The 20,935-nt window shown below is 35.6% G+C and overlaps 1 protein-coding gene and 1 long non-coding RNA gene across 2 annotated transcripts; one reads left to right on the plus strand and one right to left on the minus strand.

Moving 5' to 3' along the window:
• Positions 1-10,791: 10,791 nt before the first annotated feature.
• Positions 10,792-14,216, plus strand: LOC130738116 (uncharacterized). The gene is made up of 2 exons (XR_009019208.1): positions 10,792-11,912; positions 12,424-14,216. It is a non-coding gene; the product is annotated as an uncharacterized LOC130738116 (long non-coding RNA).
• A 2,541-nt stretch (positions 14,217-16,757) lies between these two features.
• Positions 16,758-18,824, minus strand: LOC130736507 (uncharacterized). The gene is made up of 4 exons (XM_057588333.1): positions 18,338-18,824; positions 18,020-18,226; positions 16,889-16,973; positions 16,758-16,788 (listed from the first exon to the last, which is right to left on the minus strand). The coding sequence occupies exons 1-4, from the start codon at positions 18,822-18,824 to the stop codon at positions 16,758-16,760; spliced, it is 810 nt and encodes a 269-aa protein (XP_057444316.1).
• Positions 18,825-20,935: the final 2,111 nt, after the last annotated feature.

A 20,935-nucleotide genomic window follows, 5' to 3' on the forward strand; every position in this document is an offset into this window, starting at 1 on the left:
GATTCGTGGCTCTCATGCTACTTTGTTTCTCGCAGTGGTGGAATGAGATTGCGTTGGGAGATAAACGTTAGACAATTCAGTTTGTGTGTGAGGCGATCAGAAGCAAACTGGCTGATTATGGTAGATGTCTTGGGTAAGGGTATTTGTTGGACCAGATTCCTCGTGCTAGTATCTGTTGGAAGCCATCTTCGAGCGAATTTGTGTCCTTGATGGTTGATGGAGCATACAGCAGCGCTAATCAATGTATAGGCATAGGGGACCTTGTTCGTGATTCAAGAAGGGCTTGGCTTGGAGGCTTCTATGCAGGAGCTGTTGGGGGGTGTTCCCTTTATACGGAGATTCAAGCTTTAGTGTTGGGGTTGAAATATCTTTAGAAGAATAGTTGGAGAAAGGTGAATCGCGATGTGGATTTCCTTGAGTTAGTCTGAGCTCTTGGGCATAATAAATATGATTTACATCAGTATGGGAGTGGGTTAATCGATATCCATCTTCTTCTCTCACGTTGGTGAGATGTAAATATCTGTCATGTCCCTCAAGAAGGTAATGAACCTGCAAATTGTTTAGCAAGTCTGAAATGTGTTGTAGTTAGGGATGTCCAAATTACCCATACCCGCAGATAAAAACCCGCTATGGACAAAATTACCCGCACCCATGAGTATCCATGAATTTATTTAATTGATATTTTCATTATCCATTTCTTGATGGGGCGGGTACGGATATTGAGATATCCATACCCATGGATACCCACCCGATATATAAAATACTACATTTATATATATACTATCCAACAATATATGTATATTGAGTTTAATCTCTAGTGAGTTTGCCCTTGGTTCTTGAGTTTTGGTTCTTCTTCAAGTAAACATGTACAATGGTAATGGTAAAAAGAAGTCCTTAGACCCAAAAAAAAGAGAAGAAAATAATTATTCGCCTTTATGCATGGACCGTGAGTCTAATTTTGAATATTATTCTCATTTAAATAAATGTGTGAATTCATATATATCAAACGTGTTGGGAATTTTCAAGTGTGAGTAAGTCCCACATTGGAAGCTAAGGATAAGTTTGAGTGGTTTATAAGTGTGAGAACCCATACACCCATTGCCTTAAGGTTTTTGGTGAAAGATGTGGTATCTGGTCCACTTATGGTTTGCTCTTTAAAGCCCAATGTGAGTTTTATCCCCCTGTTTTAAACCATCTCCTTTGTTTGGGTCTTTCTTTGGCCCAACAGTGGTATTAGAGCCGATGGTTGTTTGACCATGGGCTTGTGACTCAGGAGCACAAGCCCATAATGATGGCCTCGGAGGTTCTGGATGAGTACAAGCCCAACTTTCGTTTGAGATGGACTCACACTTGAGGGGGAGATTGTTGGGAATTTTCAAGTGTGAGTAAGTCCCACATTGGAAGCTAAGGATAAGTTTGAGTGGTTTATAAGTGTGAGGACCCATACACTCATTGCCTTAAGGTTTTGAGTGAAAGATGTGGTGTATGGTCCACTTATGGTTTGCTCTTTAAAGCCCAATGTGGAGTTTTATCCCCGTGTTTTAAACCATCTCCTTTGTTTTGGTCTTTCTTTGGCCCAACAGTTGTGAGAACTGAAATTGAGTGGCGCAGCGGAAAAATATTCACTTGTGAGAACTGAACAACCTTCAAAGTAAATCTAAATAACCACTGAGGCAATAAAAAATAAAGTAGAGACACAAGAATTTTAACGTGGAAAAACCTTCTCAATATGAGAAGTAAACAATCACAAAGTAATCCACTATAAGAAAGATAATGGCTACAAAATAATGTCCTACGACATCAAAAGCTTCACCCAAAAAAGGTGGAAATAAACCCCAAAATAAAAAGGGAAAAACTACACCAGTAAAAGGTGGAAATAGGACACAACAAAAACCCACAGCAAAAGGGTAAACTTCCCAAACAACAGAGAAGAAAAATCACAAATAAAACGGGTTAATATAAAGAGCTCACAGACACGAAGAACATACTAAAAATTCATCCTAAACGGAGAACAAACGATGTACCGGAAAAATCTGTCAGAGCCAAAAACCCTTCTCAACAAAAGCTGTCGTGCTTGAAAACTACGTGAATTGTTTCACGTCAATGTGTTGTGCTTCACTCAAAACCAAGGGTTCCAAACCCTTTAAATAAAACAAACATGGGCTTGGCCCATCAAAATAAAAATAACAGAATCTTTTTTTTTTTCTTTTAAAAATAAGATAAGTTAGTGTGGCCCAGTTAAGGAGGGAACCACCTAACATATCTCCCCCTCACTCCTTAAGTGGGGGTTAAACCAAATCTTAAAGTTCTTGAACAAGAAGGTCATCATCAGATGTCACATTAGCCCTGTCTTCATCTGGATTTTCTTCTTTGTTCTTCTCTTTGCCTCTAGCATTGTTTCCCTTTTTCAAAGACCAACAAAACTTCTCAACATGCCCATTCTTACCACAATGGTTGCACTGGAGAGTTTTAAATTTGGAATTGCTCCTGCTTTGATCACCATAGTATGAACTATTATTCTTGCTTCTCCCCCTTGACACAGCAAACAGACCCTCTGAAGATGATTGAGGATCTTGCGATTTTCTTCTCATCTCTTCATTCAAAATATTTCCCTTAGCAAGGTCCAATGACATGACACCATCTGGAGCAGATTTAGACAATGAGGTTCTGAAAATTTCTCATGTATCTGGCAAGGAACCAAGAAGCAATAAACCCTGAACTTCTTCATCAAATTTAATTCCCATGGCTGACAGCTGATTCATAATGCCCTGGAAATTATTCTAATGATCTGCCATTGGAGTTCCATCTTGATATTTCAAAGCCATCATCTGCTTGATCAGAAACATCTTATTGTTCTCAGTCTTCTTCGCATACAACTCCTCAAGCGTGTTCCACAACGAAGCAGCATTTGTCTCCCCACTAATGTGGTTCAACACATTATCATCGACCCACTGACGGATGTAGCCACACACTTGTCTGTGAAAGAGAGTACATGCTTCATCTGTTTTATTTGCAAGTTTTTCCTTCAGGAACACAGGCTGATAGAAGTTCTTCACATAAAGCAGGTCTTCCATTCTTTCTTTCCAAAGGGAATAGTTATTGCCATTCAAAAACATCATTCGGCTTGGATTGTTGGTTTCTGTAAGATCAAGTTTTGATCTAGTAGTACAACTCTATGTTTTGATGATTACAAGTTAACAGTTTAGTATGAACAATTATGGTACTCTAACGTGTTTTCTGAGTGTGCTCTTAACAGGCTCTGACCTTGACACAATCTCACACAAATCAGAAGCACTGTGCTTAAAGAGTAACCCTAGCAACGCTTTCGCAATCTCTATGTTCAATCTGAACAATAGAAAAGCTTCAGAATCAGAAGATACAACGGTCAGAGGATCCATGCTTCCCTCTGACTCTGATCAACAAGTTTCACAAGTTCCAACACGAAGCATTCGTTTGATCAAAGTCTACTAGGTTAAAGGTCAAGTCACTATCCAAAGTACAAAAGCAAATGTACTATCCTGACGACCTAACCTAACATTCTCAGCCATAGCAGAAGCTGGAAATTCCAGATCTGCCCTCCAACGGTAGCATTCTCATGCAACGTTCAAACCCTAATCCTTGGAGTATTTATAGAGGCTGAAGATTGAAAGATGCGACTGGAAGAATCTCACACGCGCAAGTTATATTCAAATCTTCTAAGCATTCTTTCTTTATTGAATTCGTTGTGTTTACTACAAGCTTTTTAGAAGCAATCTCTTTGTAAACGATATTTCCTAAACAGTTGTTTAGTTTACCTTTAGGAGATCAAGGTTGATCGGATCCTAGAGAAGACTAAGAGAGCGAATCTTAGTGTGAGCTAAGTCAGTGTATTGTTAGTCACTTGTAGGTTTCAAGTGCAGTTGTAACAATTATCTGATTAGTGGATTGCCTTCATTCTAAGAAGGAAGAAATCACCTTCACGGGTGGACTGGACTAGCTTGAGTGATTCATCAAGTGAACCAGGATAAAATCCTTGTGTGCTTTTCTTATCTCTTATCTTAAGCATTTTACTTGTGTCTCGAAAGATTTGTTAAAATCTTTAAGGTGGAAGTTTTATTCTAAAAACGCTATTCAAACCCCCTCCCCCTTTCTACCGTTTTTCATACCTTCAGTTTCCATTGTTCAACACAAGGTAAATCACCCCGAAAAGAACTCAGAGCTCTGATGCCACTTGTTGGGAATTGAGTGGCGCAGCGGAAAAATATTCACTTGTGAGAACTGAACAACCTTCAAAGTAAATCCAAATAACCACCGAGGCAATAAAAAATAAAGTAGAGACACAAGAATTTTAACGTGGCAAAACCTTCTCAATATGAGAAGTAAACAATCACAAAGTAATCCACATATAAGAAAGATAATGGCTACAAAATAATGTCCCACGACATCAAAAGCTTCACCCAAAAAAGGTGGAAATAAACCCCAAAATAAAAAGAGAAAAACTACAACAGTAAAAGGTGGAAATAGGACACAGCAAAAACCCACAGCAAAAGGGTAAACTTCCCAAACAACAGAGAAGAAAAATTTCAAATAAAACGGGTTCAGAGCCAAAAACCCTTCTCAACAAAAGCTTTCGTGCTTGAAAACTACGTGAATTGTTTCACGTCAATGTGTTGTGCTTCACTCAAAACCAAGGGTTCCAAACCCTTTAAATAAAACAAACTTGGGCTTGGCCCATCAAAATAAAAATAACAGAATCTGTTTTTTTTTCTTTTAAAAATAAGATAAGTTAGTGTGGCCCAGTTAAGGAGGCAACCACCCAACATATCTAAATGGGTATCCATAATCCATGGATATTCCAAAATCTGTTAAAAATCCACTTAATAGATATTCATGTAGGTATAGAATAAGTACGGGTACAGATTTTGACCTACGGAGCGGGTGATTGATATATACTATATATCGATACTCACCCATACTCATTGACATGCCGAGTTGTAGTGGAGCTAGTTGATCCTCCTGATGCTGGTGGTTTGTCTCTTCTTCGGAAGGACATGGATTCTATTTAGCCTTGTGGTTTAGTTTTCCTACTTAAAAAAAAAAAGTAATTTAAAGAGGCTCATGGGAGCAAAATCTTTTAGTTGGTTTACTTCATTAACTAAGCAAAGTCTAAGAGGCCTACGGGAGGAAAAGTGGTCGGAAGAATATTATAGAAACCATGACCGGTTGACTTTCTCGGTCTCCTAATTTCTCTTATAATCTCACCCTCTAATAATTCTGAACTTTTCTCCTTTCAATTAAAATACGTCATCGACCTTTGAATACTGCAGTTCAGGCCACTTAATAATCTTATCACCTTGTCATAAACCCAAACTGCATATATAGCAGCAAAGGAAATAGTCAAACTGAATATTATCAAACTATGATTCAATAAAAAAAGAAAAGAATATTATCAAACTCATACTGGGATGACATTAGAAGTAATGTCTAATTTATAAGAATTTATCGCCCCAAAGATCTGATCCGTAGTCTAAATGCAAGTTGTATTTTGTTTATAAACAAAAGATTATTGAATAGAAGTACAATGGTTGAATCAATCGATCCAATACAAACAAGATAATAGATATAACAGATTCTAAGAGAATGCAAGTGCCAAAAGAACTACAACGAAATGAAGATAAACATTCCCTCTAGTTCATCTAAATGCAAGTTGTATGACATGGATGGGTAAGTACTCAATACCGGCGATTCATTTATCAATTTAGAATGAAAAGTTAATAATGATACTTGAACATATAATGTAAATTTCTAATTTTCTATTTATCTCTTTTTTCTAATCACATTATTAAATATTACATTTATTATTTATCTTCTGTTTATAAAAAAACTTGTCCCACTCTTTTTCTCACCCTTGGTTGTAAGGTATCTATAATGTGCAGATGTGTACAAATAATATTTTTCCATGATTGAAGAAAATTTTGAAGGACAAAAGCTAATGTGAAAATTATATGTGAATATTTATATCTAGCTGGCTAAGATTGTTACTTGGACTGATGACTAGGTAAAAATATGTTAAATATGTTTTATGACGTAATAAGGACTAATTTAAATCAAAAAAAAAAATTTCAAAGTAGAAGAAATATGAACTTTTTTCAAGAACCATTTTAGATTTAAGTGTATAATATAAGTCAGTGATAAAAACATATTTAACCATATTTTATATGACAGAAACAACAATAACGAAAGCTATATTCCACTAAGTTATGTCGTCTACATGGATCAATTATGCCATTGAGATAAAAAACTATATTTTATGGGAATTATTGATAATGAGGTCATTCTTAATAGTATCCCATTTTGGCCTCTTTATAGGACTAAAGATCATGTTATCAACCTTCTAATCGATGCCTCATAAGGTCTTCTATGTACACACTATAAGAAAGATCAGTTTTACCGCTAAAGTTTAGCGTCGACTGTGAGACCCGGATTTTTAAGCTTAGAATAAATTAATTAATTTCCTATTCACGATTAAGTTTTGATGTATCGTGAAGGAAACCTGAACAAGTGTTCACCGATTGTAATAACTTAATGGAGGAGAAAGTTCAGGATATGACTAAGAATAGTACTATAGTCGCTATAGGTTATAGCACGAGCCTTATTCACTTCCGCCTTAGGGCGAAAGCGTTAGTTAAGGGCTAATATGCTCTTAAAGCACTCTAGAAATGAAATTCAAAAATATTTAAAGGAATATAATAATTTCTCTTATTCTTTTCCATGACAAGTGTTCTGACATGAAACCCTGGAATGTACGAACGATCGATTCCAATTCTCGAAATTTGGCCGAAATTGAGTTCTTGATAGCTCAAGAACCTTAAAATAAACTGTCAATGAAGGCTCTTTCGATGTTTCTAATCTTTCTTCAGAAGAAAGTTTTCTGATCCGACATCGACTTCAAAAAGTAACTTTTCGGGATAAATCGTCTAATACCGTTATTGGATCGATTACCTGAATTCCAATAAACCTGTTTCGAGTTTTGGAATTCTGTCGCCGGATTCTCTCATATAATTCACAGATGAACGCACAGGAAAAATTGGAATCGCGAATTTTTCATTTTTCCCGCGTTTTCCATCTCCTGTAAATAGCCAAAAATCAAACTACCCATTCACCATTGTTGGCTGCGAGCTTGAGGAAGGAGAGGGGAGGAGAGCTTTTCGTCGTTTCTTAACTGATCGTTTCCATGTTCGTTGCTACGCGTAGACCTCGAGGTACTGATGTTATTCCTTACCTCTCATCATAAATTTTATCGCTTTTCTCTATGTCTTTCTGTGCTCAAAGTTATGAGCTTTTTGTAAAACTGTCCAAATAACTTGATTTCTCTGTCAAAAAATCTTCTCTACTATCCCAAGAGCATAATTATCCAGTTGTTATTCGTTGAATCTCCCCGAATCGTCGCAAAGCTCCAATTATGTGGAAATACCCATTTCCTGACCAAAGCTTCGCTCTTTGGATTAAAAACTCTCGACTGAGCTTAGCGTCAGTAGGATTAGTTGTCATAAACGTCGTTAGTAACAACCTCATCCAATTTATTTTTCAAAATTTCGACTTTGAATTTCTGAGCTAAAAACCTTGACCAAATTACCCCTATTTCATTTTTTGACCCGATAATTTTTCCAAGCTTTGTTTTACCCTAGTTATACTGTGAGATTTCCTAGGAATTAAATTAGATCGAAGGGAAAGTTCGGGAAACCCTGTTTCTAGTACTGGCCGAAACTTGTGGAAAATAGGACTGTGAGGAAACTTAAATCTGGGCAGTGTTGGCCCTAAGATAATTGTAGCCCTTCGAGTCGCCGAAATTATGGCTTTAGTTTCGTGTCATTCCGAGTTCTGTAGCTCGAGTTATGCGCATTTCAGCGAACAAAGGTTATGTCGTCAATTCGTGCCTAGATGATGTACTCTGAAGCTTCTTAAGCTTTGTCTATCACTAGTTAGTATTGTTGTGACCGAATTGACTTGTTTTGATTGATTTTCGCTTTGTTTTCTCAAAGGTTCATTTGGAGGATTGCTTGGAGTAGAAGGAGAAGAGTGTGAAGGAACTTTGCTGGAACACGCTGGAAGAGTTAGAGGTGAGGGAAACTTACCTTGCTAGCTATTGTCTTAGGCATCGATCAATTCGACTTGATTTATTGTTTATGCTCTTATTGATTAAGTTGATCTGGAAAGTGATTTCTGGAGGCTTCGGCCGAGTGAACTGATTGAGACGCGTGTCTCTGATTTCTGGGGCTTCACCCGACATATGTGTTATCGCTTGATTATAACTGTTGATTGATTCACATGCTACTTGCTAAATGGTAAATTGTAGGATGTGTTGATATATGTGATATGATTTGTTGGATTGTGCTAACTTTGTTGTGCAATTATATATGTATCTGTTATACATCTGAGTGTGGGGAAACGGGAGAGAGTTATGCCATACTAGTGACGAGATTTTGAGAGAATGTTTGATGGGACGAACCGAGGTTTGTACCCTTATTATTTTTAGTGGATCGAGATCTTCTCGGGAGATTGTTTGGGTTTGATGGGAATTTTGACTTATAGAAGTTTTAGATCAAATGAACATAAACTGATTTGTAAATAAAATTCATAATATACTTACTAAATACTAGAATGTTTTTAATTGATGAGGACAATTTAATGGAAAGGACTTAGGAATGAAATTGAGTTTGGAAAACGGGAATGGGTCGGTGATACTAGTTTTGGGAACTTTATTTTGAAAGCTTTTGGAAATGAGAACTTGTCTTTGGAATTAACGACATAATGCACTAACTTATGATGGAACATTTTACTTAATAAGAGAATTGTTTTTAAGAAAACTTATGTTTTGGAAAAGAATTGTAGACGGGTTTAGCCAAGGGTCTGGGCGTTAGTGAGGTTGAGAAACCTAAGTGCGGACATCCGGAGGATGATCTGCCATGACGGGAAAGTCACATTAGTGCGGGTAAGCACCTTACTGGTTAAGTAAGCTTTTGGTCAAGAACCACTATATACCTTTGAGTACAGTAGAACCAATAAACTCTAACACTTTTGCTGATTAAGCAAGCTTTTGGTCTATGACCACAGTATACCTTCGGGTACAGTATACCTTCGGGTACAGTAGAGACAATATACTCTAGCTAGACACGCGTATCCTGGTGAGGACGATCGTTGTTTGGCTAACCATATTGCACTCATGCATTTATTCATCAAAGGTGCCTTCGGCTACCTCGGGCATTCGACGGGGGATATGATCGACCACACGGTCAGGATCGACCTGTTGATGTCGGGCACAACGGAGGGAAAAGTCGACCTTCAGGGTCAGGACTGATCCGGCTATGTCTAGGTTGTAAGCGATACCCGAGGGATATGGTCGACACAAGGCCAGTGTTAGGACCGACTCGATCGTGCCCAACCTACTTCTTCCAGAACATTTTGAATTGATGTTGCATGACATATCATGAACTTGAACTATATTTGTTGAGATGTTGATGATTGAATTGTATTAGAGATTTGATAACATGCTATGTATATACCTTAGGGTAGGCAATACAGAACTTATATGTATATATACAACATATATATACCCCCTATTCTTCACATGTTGCTTGTATTATCTATTATACTCGGTGAGTTGACCCTTGCGCTTGCTTTGTTTGTCTACTTGTGTTTGGGCGATCGTACGCCTGCTGTCAGACGTTCAACAACTGATTCGTGATGGTTCGTCGTTCGGGGAGGACCCGGAGCGAAATGACTACTACTGAGCCTTTGACGTGGACCCAGACTTCATGCAGGATCGGATGAGGTTCGATGTTAGGGGTGTAGTATATGGGGTGTCGTTGTCATAGCTCTGATTGTCATTTCTCATTTTGGGGCAGGGTAGGTCCCTGACTATTAGCTTTTTGTGTGGTTCTCTCACATGAGGATCACAGGGACTTTGTCGGATGTAGGAGGTTTTTGGAGGCCGTTATGGGCTGACTTACTTTCTTGGAGGACTTTATTTATAAAACTTATGACTCTGACTATGAGTTGCACTTATTTGCCTGCGGGCACTACTTTCAGTTACTTGGTGTTACTTTCCGTCACTTGAGGACACTCGTGATGATGCTTTTAGTTACAGCGAGGGATGTACTTATGTTGTATATTAATTGTTGTTAATCGCGTTTGCCTTGAGTCTTTATTTCGACAAGTCTTTTTATTTAAATAAAACAAGAAAAAATTTACATGCATTTTCCGCTTTATTTTACTTTTGAGTTACTAAAGTGACTCCCCAAAATCGGGGTGTTACATTGACCCTGATGTTGACGCTAATAAACATCAGTTAGCGCCGCCCAGGTCGACGAATCACTAAAATAATCGATAGAGTGAGATGGAAACGTTGAGACCAGAAAGTGTCGACCAAGTCTTCTGGGTTCACGGTGGACGGGCTCAAATCATTGTCGCGGCTCGGTGGTTGTGGCTTCAATGGGAAAATTGTGGTTTGGCTCGAATCAGAGATGTTGTGTCTTCTTGTGAGGGTTACTTGGCTAGCTTGATGGTGGTTTGAAAAAGGGTGGTTAAGTGACGACAACGTCGGAATAGGTCAAAATTGGTGGTGTGGTCATGGGAAGAGGACATGCATTGTTGAGGTTTGGACAAGATATGGTTCTTAGAGATGGTTGCAGGGGCGGACCCACATAGAGCTGAGGGGGGTTCAGTTGAACCCCCTGGAAAAAAAAATTCCTACTTACCCCCCTATAAGGATTTTTTTTTTGAACCCCCTGAAATTTTAAAATTGCACCCAGCCACCCAGACCCCACCACTACTCACTCCTTTCTCTCTCACGCACTTCTCATCTCTGGTTCACCTCACTCACGATTCACGAACGCTGAACGCACCAGTCCACCAATCCACCACAGCACCACCGGCTGGCCGCACAACGCACCACCGCTGCCGGCCACCACCTTGACACCGTCCATCTCTGCTGTAGGTTAGTTAATAGTTAGGTTTAGGTATTGGAAAACCCCAAAATTGAAAACCCCAAAATTGAAAACCCAAAAATTGAAAACCCATTGATCTGTAGTTTATTGCCTTGATCTGAAGTTGCCGATCATTAATTGTCCACCCCTGTTTCTGAATTCTGATGGTTGTTCCTTCCTCTGCTCTTTTTTCCCTTTTGCTGCTTTGTTCCCTTTTTTCTTGCTGTTTTGTTTTGCTTTCCCTTTTGCTGAATTTAGTTTGTGCATAAGAAATTGTACTGAAATGAGATTGGGTTTTACATGAGAGTGACATATTCCATCAATTTTACTCCTAATTGGTTTGAGATTGGTTTGTGATTATGTGAAGGGAAGGGAAGGGAAATGGTTTGATCTTTAATTTAGCAATTGCTGATGTAGTAACTGGTTTGATTTAGTAACTGGTTTTATATCTGAGATTGAAATTGTTTAATTTAGTAATTGTTATGAGAATTGAGATTGGAATGTGAAGGGAAATGTTTTCAGATTGCTCAAGTCTGTCATGAATGCCATCAATGATAACAAGTTTTTATATTTTAATGGTAGCAGCTGCAGTTTGATTACTAAATGTATATTGGACTCCTAGTCCTAGCTACAATTTATATTTTAGTATTTATGTGTGCCACATGATAGTTCCTGACTTCCTGCAAAAGTAGAAATCAAGACAAAAGCAACTATTTATTCTTTTTTCTTATGGCAGTAATTGGCAAATATGATTTGTATTTAACTTCATGTTTATTGCTACAGTGCTACCAAGAGTATGATCTTAAGGTATGTGACAACTACTGGAAATTTAAGTTTCTATGTTTCTTTTCTCCTTAATTTGCTTAGCTGTTTCAGAATTGGATTTATTATGTCCCACAGTAATAATATTGCTGCAGCTAGCCAGCTACACTTTCATGCTTACAATTGGTAAGTTTAAACTTCACAATGGAATTAGTAGTGTTACAATTCAACAAAACATTGGTCTGGTTGCCTTGATAAGATTTCACTTTTGTGAATTATTAGAATTGCTGAAACTTTTATGACTTCTTTAAGTGAGAAAAACTACTAAGTTCTATTGAAGTGACTGTAAAATTAACGAACAGATTCTTTTTGTCCTCTATGATCCTGTTCTATTTAGTTGGTTACATCTTCATCTTTTGAAGAACAGAATGAAGCAACAAGATACACAGATACTGAGCATTTATAGTGAATTTACATGCTATATATTCTAAGCTGGACACTCCAATCTCTTTCTGAAGATGGGAACCTTAAATTAACAGAATAGAGACTTATCTGAGCATTTAAACATGAATAGGCTTATGTTTTAGTGCAGTTTTATGGAAATCATCCCAGACACTAGTGTCAGTGTCTTAGATTTGCCTAACCCTGTTTGAGGATTGTACCTTAGAAGTAGTTATACCACTTTGTTTCTTTACAGAATCACAGATATTTCAACCTTTGAGGATGTCGCGACTCATGAGTTTAATCCCTATAACTTCATGAGTTTGAAAATTTTGAACCCCCTGACCCCGGGGTCCTGGATCCGCCACTGGATGGTTGAGGCCTAAACGATGGTCGGTGGTGGTTGTAGTCTGAGGTGTGGAAATTCTATGAGAGGTGTGGCTAGACTAATGTTGAAGATGGGGGCTTGCGGCGAACCTCACAAATCCTACAGAAATGGCCGCTAACCTCAGGTATTGTGAAATGCTCCACTCTCTGGCAACTTACAATCGGTTACAGCCGATGCTATGGTGATTGGTGATTTTTGCCTCCACCGCAACTGGCGGTAAACATGCAACTGTGGTTGTTGCTTTAGTCGGTGATTTTAGCGTCGGCTTAAGTCGACTCTAATTTGCAAAAAGTCAACTCTTACTTGTGTCAGCTAGGTCGACACTATGTTGAAACGAGTTTTCTTAGTTTCTGATGACTTACGCCGATTTTGCATTGGCTAAGCCAAAGCTACTGTGTTGAGCGCTACTTTCTGTGTCGAGCGCTATTGAAGTTTTAGGCACTTAACACCAAGGGAAAAAAGATACATGGGTGTGGACTTTGGAAGGCGATGGCCATTACTCTGTAAAGTCTGCTTATGATCTTATCTCTGGCTTGGATACTACAGTTGGTGTAACAGTATTCAGCAAATTATGGAAGGCGTGTGCACCTTCGAATGCGGTGGCATTGGGCTGGCGTGTACTCTTAGATAGATTACAGACAAAGGAAAATTTAGCCCGAAGAAATATCCCAACTGGCAATCTTTCCTGCCCTTGGTGTGGTTCAAAAACAAAATCTACTTCTCATCTGTTATTCACGTGTGGTTTTGCGTGGAAGGTATGGACTTTGCTGCTTCGCTGGCTAAATTTGGTGCTGGTGCTCCCTGATGAACCGAGTTATCATTTCACCCAATTCGTGGAAAGCTGTTCTTTGTTGAAAAGAAAGGCATTATCAGCTGTGTGGTTGGCTTCAGTGGGGGTGTTATGGAATGGAAGAAATTCAATCATCTTTAGGGAGGAGACAGTGGATATTTCAGACTTGAGTGAAAGGATAAAATTAAAATCATGGAATTGGCTCAGGGCTAGGCAGCATGAATTTCAATACTCTTTTTTTGAGTGGTGTAATGATCCTTTGCTTTGTCTACCTTAATGGATAGGTTTTATTATTGTAGATATCTGTGGGTGGTAACTGGTATTGGAGGCTTGTTTTCCATTGCAAACTGTGGCCGCTGAAAATTATTGTTGGTTGGTGGGAATACTTGTGCTTTATAATTCAGAGTTTGTGGCTTTGGATTAAAGTAAGAGGCGTTGCTTGTTGAGTCTCTGTCTCTGGTCTGATATGGAAATTGGAGGGTGGCTGTAATTGCTACTTGATGAATCTAATTTGGTTCTTAAGACAAACTTGATTTATCTGGTTGCATGCTACTCATGGAGATTCTCATGATGAAGGATTAAGTAGTCTTTGCTCATGTTCATTGAGAAGGAACTTGAAGGAATTTTCTGCCTCCTTCATGTTTTTGAAGGCTATTGTTTAGAATGCAGGAATTGTACTGTATTAGTCCCTATGATATTCTATATTGTCCTCCTTGGAGACTTCATCTTGATTATTGAATTCATGTACTCTTTTTCCTTCATCAGGTTTTCCCAAGGGGTTTTTTCTGGTAAGGTTTTAACGAGACATGTATTCTCTAATCTGTCTCTAAGGAGGTGGTGGGTGGTGGTGGGTTTTTTAGTGGTAGGAGGTCCTCTCTTTTGATGTTAATTGTAATGCTAATACTCTTAATTTCTTTCCTCCTCTTACCTTATTTGTATTGGGTTGAAGTACCCCTTATACTTCATTCAATATAATCCATATTGCTTATAAAAGAAAACCAAAGGAGTGTAACGATATAAGATTTGAAACTTTAATTGGCATGGATACATATATAAAAGTGTTGACTCTAGATAAATGGACTTAGATTACCATAATTTTATAAAAAAAGATGAGATATCAAGATTCAAGACTGCATGATATCAGTTATGGCATAATCACTTCACAAATGCTATTTAAGGTAGTTTGGTTGGTATGCATCTGAAACTCTGAAGATATGGAAAATGCAAGTCAAAGACTTTATATACTCAATAATTCTGCATCGAGCAAGCAAAGGTGCAACTCTATTTTCCATTTCCTATCAAAATCTTACAAATATGAAATTAGAGCACGGTGTCTGCATGGCAAGGTAGCCCGGTATGTTTTGGAACAGCAACACGAATACAAATTAGAGTATTTCTGCGATCTGTTTATTGATTCACTTCTTAATACAATAACTCAGCAATTGCAATTTCTCTCAATTGCACTAGTGCCTCTTATGTTTTAGGGTTACATTGTTATCTTATTTATAGTGAATTCTATTGATCTCTATTTTACAATAAAATCCTAATAAATCCTATAATAATTCCTTAAAGCCTTTTACAATCCACATTAAATCAAATTCTAATAAACTAAAAATTTTAGCCCAAAATATAATGAGCTAAATCTCAACCGTATGTAAAATCAGTATATCACTTAGGATTTGGTAGTCTAGGATTTTCTTTAAAAGGGTGCTGGTTTGTTATTACCTTTCGTGGTCCATCTAGGTGGGGTAAGATTATTTAGTTGGGTTCTCATGCTGATTTTGTAAATTTTCCTATGTATTTTTTCCTTTCATTTCTCTTTCTTTTAAATTTGGGTTTAGCACCCTTATGCTAATTTGAATATAATTCTTTGGCTTATAAAAAAAAACTATCACTTAGGTTAATAATAATAAAAAAACTAATAGTTCCAACTCTTTTTTAAAACTAGAAGTATTCATAGTAGTAAAACTAGGAGTATTCATAGCAGTAATAAATCTCTCGCTGTGTAGTTGTGTACTCTCACCAATCAATGGACTCTATTTTTCATGGGAAAGTTCAAACTCATAACTTTATCATGATTTAGGATGAAGTGAGTAATTACCACACCACACTTCACATGCTAATTAGTTTCAACTTTTGATATTACACATAATAACCATTTGAGTAAGTTTAGGTAGGGATCAAATTTATGAAACTAGTTTTTAACCCGTGCCTTGCACGGGAAATTTAATTTTGGATTTCTTTTTTAATTTTAGTTGAACAATTAATATCTTTTTTTATTTATTCTATATAGGTATGTGGTTTTTTTTTTCTCTTTTTGCACATTTGTGTTGTAGGTGTTTTTTTTTTTTGCAAAGTAATGTGTTTAAGGGTCGAAAGCACATTTTAATTGATTGATGCACGAAGATTTGCAAACATAAAACGATTTATTGAATATTTTAGCAACATGGTCAATATTTTAAATGGGAAATTATTGTACTTGATTTTGTTGTTATTTTTTTAGATAGTAATTTATTTATAGAAAAGTAATTAAATAGGTATAGTGTAAACTTTATTTTTATAAAAGGAGGGATTATAGTGTCTACTGTTTTTATAACTGAATATAAAACACACTATTTAAGATCCATTAAATACGTTTATATAAGAGTTTTTATATTTATTAAATGATAATTAATATACTCGTTAAAAGACCTTTAAGTAGGCAAAACTTTTTTTTCCTTTTTAAATACGGTACATATTTTTAATGAACTTTTTTTAATTTGATTAAAATTTAAGTTTTTTAAAAAACATTAAATGAGTGTTCCAGCATTTTTTTTTACAAAACAATAAAAAAAAACGTTTTTTTAAGAATTGAATATAGTAGTTGTTGTTTTAACTGTTGACTATGAATTAATCTTTTTTTAAAATGTTCAAAACGTGTTTCAAAATCTTTTTTTTTCTATTATAACGTTATGAATTTAAAGCAATTAAATTCAATAAAAGAGTATAAGAGTTTATGGTATAATTAATTGATATTTTACCCCATTATTAATGTGCTATTAATTTCCTATAATAGGTGATTATTAATTTAGTTTAATAAGTATTTAATTTTGTAGTTAGTGTTTAAAAATCTATAACACCATGAATCTTGTATTTAAAACGCATTTTTGTTTAGTGTAATCCTAACATTATATGTTTATTTACTAATTTAATAATTTATTCATTAATAGTAATTTAATAATATAATAGGTAAAAAAAATTTAATTAAAACGTTGAATGAAAATCAATATCTGCTATTTTTTATCAAAAAGCAATGTCTAATAAATTAAATTGAAAGTGATGAGAACATACCGATCTGCAAGTAATCAAATTTTTAATCCTTGTGCTTGCGAAAAGCGTCAAGAACTCATCTTCTTCAGTAACGTTTAATCTTTCAATCACAACGTTCATTACTTGAGTATGAACTGCGTCACACTCAAATAATCTGAGAAGAAACAAAAATTATATCGTTATTTGTCATCTAAACTTGTTCAAAGTAATATGAAATCCACAGTACATACATACCTTCCTCTATAGGACACTGCTTGTGGAATGTCAGGATTGAACATTACTTTAGTGTAGTTTAACCCAGCAGTTAGCTTATATTCCCCTGGAAAAAAAATTAGCAATCGATTGTAAGTTTAAGTTTGAACATGTTGATTTATTATATAGAAGTTTATGTTTGTTTGTTGCTCAAAATAATTAAATGTACCTTGGTGAATTGTTACTACTCCCAACAATATGATAATAACAACCTGCATGTTTGTTGTCTTCTGAATTTAGAAGTGCATCCAATTTATCGACGAATTGACCGTATAAAAAACATTTAATTTTTTTGCTAGGAAAAAATTAAACAAAATTTGTTAATATTCTTCCGTAGGAATTTAGAGAAATTAATAATATTAATTTGTTATTGATAAAAGCAAACTTACCCTTGAGATTCAATTTTAATGCCTCTGCTCTGCGTATGGACTCTGTTCTGCTCAAATCCGTTGTAATTTCTGACGTGCGTTACTTCGCCCATAACATCTGTTTTAATGGTAATGTCAATTCATAGATTAAAATTTCAGTTTTAATTAGAATACATAAATTTTTGTTATGCATTGATTTCATTTTTTGAAAATTCAAATTATTTCTACTTTAACTGTATGAATAATTTATTAGTATTTTTTTTGGTTAATTTCGTATTCTGATTTAAAGGCTCACGTTTAGGGTTATTTCATATACTATTTTGAAGACTTTATAGAGTGCTGACATTAATTTTATATATTTTCGTACTGTATATATCATGGAACAGATGGTGAAAAAAATATTGAATAAAAACAAATTGTAATTTCCTATACTGCTAAAATTAAAAAAATTGATTACATACTTTTAAAAAGCTAAAATACAGATTTCATATATTGTCAAACACTTCTTTGTAAACTACGTTCTTAGTAGTTTTTGTCACTTTTTCTTCCTCATCCATCACTAATAATTTAAGTCATTTTCTTGATCTTACCCTAGAGAGAGCAACATACAGTTGGTTATGTGTGAAGACCGAGCGAGAAAGATATAGGCCAATGTGGAACTATGACTGACCTTGACTTTTATTTATAGTCATTACAAAGCATAGACTGATCGGAAATTGACGTCTTTCAAACTTAAACGGGTAACCTGAGTCAGATGGAACCATGTCCATTCTTGAAATGAAAGTGTCTTCTCCAATGTTGGTTCCTGTTACTACAATGGCTTTTGTAACATTTGCTCCAAGATCAGCCACTATTAGCCGTGTCCCATTGCATAAACCGACTGCTTGATCTATATTTCTCAATAGCATTATTGGAGCACCTTCCTTCAATGTTATTTTGTGATTTGGTATTTCTGAGCTTGTAATATCATTTAAGAATTATGTAGTAAACCACTCTGACTGAAGTTTAGTGTCCTCGTCAGATTTGCAAGTGTTATCTGAGCTTAAGTACTCCGTTGTATTACCTGGTAGTAAATCAAGCATAAAATAATTAACCTTCTCAACACATTCCAATGTAGGACACAATATGCATCGTTCCTCCAAAAAAAATTCAGTCTTCATGTTATGCACCAAATTGGGATATGCAAAATCAACCAGGTCAAGAAGTGGATTTTCACTATTCTGTATCAAAAGATCTTCAGGAATTTCAATATCTGATTCACCACGCTTATTTGATTCGAAATCACCATCTCCGATTTTGAGAATCCAGTCAGCAAATTCTTTTATTTCTGTTGCAAGCTCTGGTGAACCTGCTGTGCTTAATCTCATATTTCTAGTGAGCTTTAAAACTTTGCAGTGTTTCCAAAGATCAGAAGAATTTATTGTAGCAAATACAATGTCTTGCCTTCCACCTTTTGGAATGACTGGAAGAATTTGTCTGAAGTCACCGCCAAGAACTACAACCTTACCGCCAAATGGTTTGTCCATGTTATTTTCATCTTCCTGTCTCATAATATCGCGCAAAGTCCTATCAAGTGCCTTAAAAAAATTCTTATTTAACATAGGAGCTTCATCTCAAATGATCAATTTGGCACGAATCAGTAAAGTTGTCCTTAAGCTACCTTGTTTGATGTTGCAAGTAGTTGTTTCATCGGTCTGCAATGGAATTTAAAATCTGGAATGTGCTGTTCCACCACCCGGCAACAACAAAGAAGCAATACCACTTAAACAACATTTAGAACAATCATACCCATTGAACGGATGGCTGCAAATAATGTATTCCAAACAAAAGTTTTGTCAGTTCCTCCTTATCCATACAAAAAGAAAAATCTACCACTATCATACAACACTAACTGCATTATGCTGTCATATACACCCTTTTGTTCTGTTGTCATCACTGTTAGATAGGATCGATGTATGTTTATTGGTCATTTCTTCTTTGTTGTAGTTAAGCTCATCTACTATGAACTTGTTTTGAAACTGTTCCACATCATCAAAAATTGGATAGGGCAGATAACTATGTTCCTTTAAAGATTTGCCATTTCTTTGAAGTATTTTCTCTATCTTAGTCAAACACAAATTTTGCAACTGGTTATCTTCAATATTTAGTCCTGAAAAAATTGTAAAAGTTGATTTTTAATTGCCCATGAAACTATTTATCATTAATCTATTTTAAAATTAGTAGCTGTGTGTATATATTAGTTCAGTAAGAAGTAATGTAGTAAATAATTAATACATAGGTATATTTAATAGATGCGTGTAAATATTAGTTCAGTAAGATCCAGTATTATCAGCAACATTACTTAATAGCTTGTACCTAATATAAACATAATTTTAATATTTATATGAATCTTCAAAAGGTTGATTTATTTTATTTAATAATTTATTTAATGTGTTGACTAATTTTACATTAAATTGAAACAAAATTTCAGTCATAAGTTAATTTTATATATCATATTTTTTGGATTTAATTTTTTGTTCAAATATTTGACACGTGATTTATTTAAAAGAGGATTTAGAATTAAAATAATTTTCAACTTTGAATTCTCATTTAGTGTTTTATATATTTTCCATTTTTATTAAGCCAGGATAATCATAAAAACAAAGTAAATTTTATGTTTATTTACTTCATAAATACCCATTTTAAAACCACTTTCAAATTATCACTGTCATTTAATTCATAAAGTAGACAAACCAAAATAATTATAATCCATGTATGCATTAAATGCATTATATCCTATGGAAAGTAATTTTTTTTTTCCCGATCACCATTTGGATGCCGTCAGATTCGGGATTTAGTCACAATTAAGGCTCATTAGCCCTCCTTGAATGTATTGTGTGGGGATCGAACCCGAGAGCTCTTCTCACGCACTCGCCGCCAGATTCGGGATTTAGTCACAGTTAAGGCTCCCCATCCTTCCCCTGAGTGTATTGTGTAGCGATCGAACCCGATAGCTCTTCCCACACACTAAGCTTGGGTTGCCAACTGAGCTACCTAATCTATTAAGACATTTTTTTTGAAATGTGTCATTTCTTAACAAAATTCATTTCTTAGATGAACGAATATCCTCCTAGGATGAAAGCTATTATGATTATGAATCTCAATTTTATGATTTAGAATAGGTCCAAAAGTGAACTCAGGTTTAGATCAATGATAAAGGAAACCTAACAAATAAAGAGAATGACTTGAGGCACATGAAAGAGGTCTTTAAAACAAAAATGCATGTAGTGCTCACAAAAAAGCAGAAATGCATAAAGCATTGTAGATCATTCCTGCTAGGTGACCCATGTAGTATATGATCAATCATGAAACCATAATCAATTCTCCAAATCAAAATAACACAAAGCTGAGAAAATACATATTAAGAATAAAAAACACCTTAAAGATTTGTTCTTTACGAAATGCAGCTATTGCAGCTGTCCCTGCATCTCAAGCAAGTCCTTCACTAAATTTGTTGATTTGAATGGGGTTTCTTTGAGGCAACTCGTCAATTGTTAGACTGAGAAGATTTCTCAAATGGAGACTGAGAAAAGTTCTCAAATGGGGGTGAAATTTAGTAAGGACTCTGAAATCGTCTCGGCCATGATTTTGGACTCATTCTTTGAAGGGGTTTTCTCCTTCA

This window comes from Lotus japonicus, chromosome 2 (genome assembly GCF_012489685.1).
Source record: "Lotus japonicus ecotype B-129 chromosome 2, LjGifu_v1.2".
NCBI lineage: Eukaryota > Viridiplantae > Streptophyta > Magnoliopsida > Fabales > Fabaceae > Lotus > Lotus japonicus.